The sequence below is a fragment of the Emiliania huxleyi genome (genome assembly GCF_000372725.1).
Source record: "Emiliania huxleyi CCMP1516 unplaced genomic scaffold EMIHUscaffold_4851, whole genome shotgun sequence".
Taxonomy (NCBI): Eukaryota; Haptophyta; order Isochrysidales; family Noelaerhabdaceae; genus Emiliania; species Emiliania huxleyi.
In genome coordinates, this window is record NW_005198354.1 from 1 (window position 1) to 1,658 (window position 1,658).

Here is a 1,658-nt window from a genome sequence, read left to right on the forward strand (position 1 = left end):
CGTCTGGCATCGCGGTCGCGCGCCGCCACTGCTCGTCGTCAAGCATGTGCCAGTACTGCTCGCCCTGGTAGCCGTCGTATTCGACCTCGTGCACGAGCCGGCCGTCCACGTCCTCCTCCCGCCCCGCGATGGTGGCCGGCCACCACAAGCCTTGCTCGCCCAGGATCTCGACGTGCGTTCCCGTCTCCACGATGGTGTGCCCCGCCTGCTTCGCCGTCTCGTCCACCCGCAGCCGCTCCCGCCGCTCCCTCTGGCCCTCCCTCGCCGTCGGAAGGGCGTAGTTCGGACCGCTCTCCTCCACGCCGGCCAGCACGTCCGCGGCGCTCACCGCCTCGACGTCCGTCGCCTCCTCCGCCGCCGGCTCGGTCGAGCCGCCCGCCGCCTCCCGTCGTCGGCGCTGCCGCTCGCGCTCGTGGTGTGCTGCTCGGCGCTCGACGCCGCCGCCCTCGTGCACGCACGCCGCCTGCGGTGCCATCTCGCCGCAGGGCGAAGGCCAACCGCAAATTTCGCACAAACTCCGTGCAAAGCCTCTTCGAACGCGCGAAAGCGCCGGCTTTCGAAACTCGGCGCCCGCCCTCTTTCTGGCCGCGTCCCTCCCCTGTCCTCTCGACTGCTTCCCTCTTTTACATACATAAATCAGAATATCGTCTCCTCTTTAGTCTTTTCACACGACTTGCTCTTTCATGATCCTGTTTCAATCTTCCCGATATCCAGATGCACGGCGAGCGGCAGCGGGCACGGGCGTCGCGCCGCGCCGCTCGGCCCGCGGACGCTGTTCGTGTTCCTTTTCCGTTTCCCCAAGCTCCATACACCATAGTAGTACCCAGTTTTTAATATTCATCCACTCACTCAGACCCGCGGTGGGACGCGCCACGTCAGAGAGTCGACTCAGAGTGCACACTCTAACTTTAACACAGACTCCCTACACACTCCCCTAGACGCGCCCAAAAGGACCTTCCTTCTACCTACCTACGTGCGCTTGTACGTCCGTCTCAGTATCACGTACGTATCAGCTGTATGTACGGACGGAGCTCTGTGACCTGTTTCAAGTTGGCACACCCGTAACCCCGTGTGTAAAGAAAGAAAGAAAACAGACAACCCAACGGAGTGTGTCGCGTGTGAAAAGTCAGGCGAAGCTTATTTATTTCGGTCGTGAAATGCCGCCTCGTTTCGTTGCAATCTCTGCAACTGTCGAGAAACTTGCTTTTCGGGCCGGCAAGCGGTGCTCGCTATTTTGTGCGACACCAACGCACACTATGTGGTTTGCACTTCTCGGGAGTGTCGCCGCCCCTACTAGTGTTGACGAGGTGGTCGGGGACGTGGCAGGTTGGGTGACGAGGGTTTCGCACGACGACAAGGGAGTCCCTTTCGCCGGCGATCGGCCTCTCATACAAGCGACACTTGTCAATGGCGAGTGGGTGAGCTCAAGCCGTCCCAGTGCTGGCACTGATCAAACGCACTTCGTACGAGCTCTCGAACAGCGCATTCTTGCGGACGACGATATCGGCGGATCCGTTATTGACGGAGAATTTTGGCCATTTCCACCAGGCGGCGGCGGCGGAGGTGGCGGCACACGATGCAATGAGAGGAGATGCAGGTGCCTGATCGGAATCGTCTGCCAGCACAAGTGCTCATTGCCCATGTGCCAGGGCTGCAAT

At 61.1% G+C, this 1,658-nt stretch overlaps 1 protein-coding gene across 1 annotated transcript; it reads right to left on the minus strand.

The window, feature by feature from the left end:
• Positions 1–5: 5 nt before the first annotated feature.
• Positions 6–475, minus strand: EMIHUDRAFT_374191 (hypothetical protein; the record flags this gene model as incomplete). Its single annotated transcript, XM_005767545.1, has 1 exon — positions 6–475. A coding segment is annotated over one exon (470 nt), but the record flags the coding sequence as incomplete, so codon positions are not given.
• Positions 476–1,658: the final 1,183 nt, after the last annotated feature.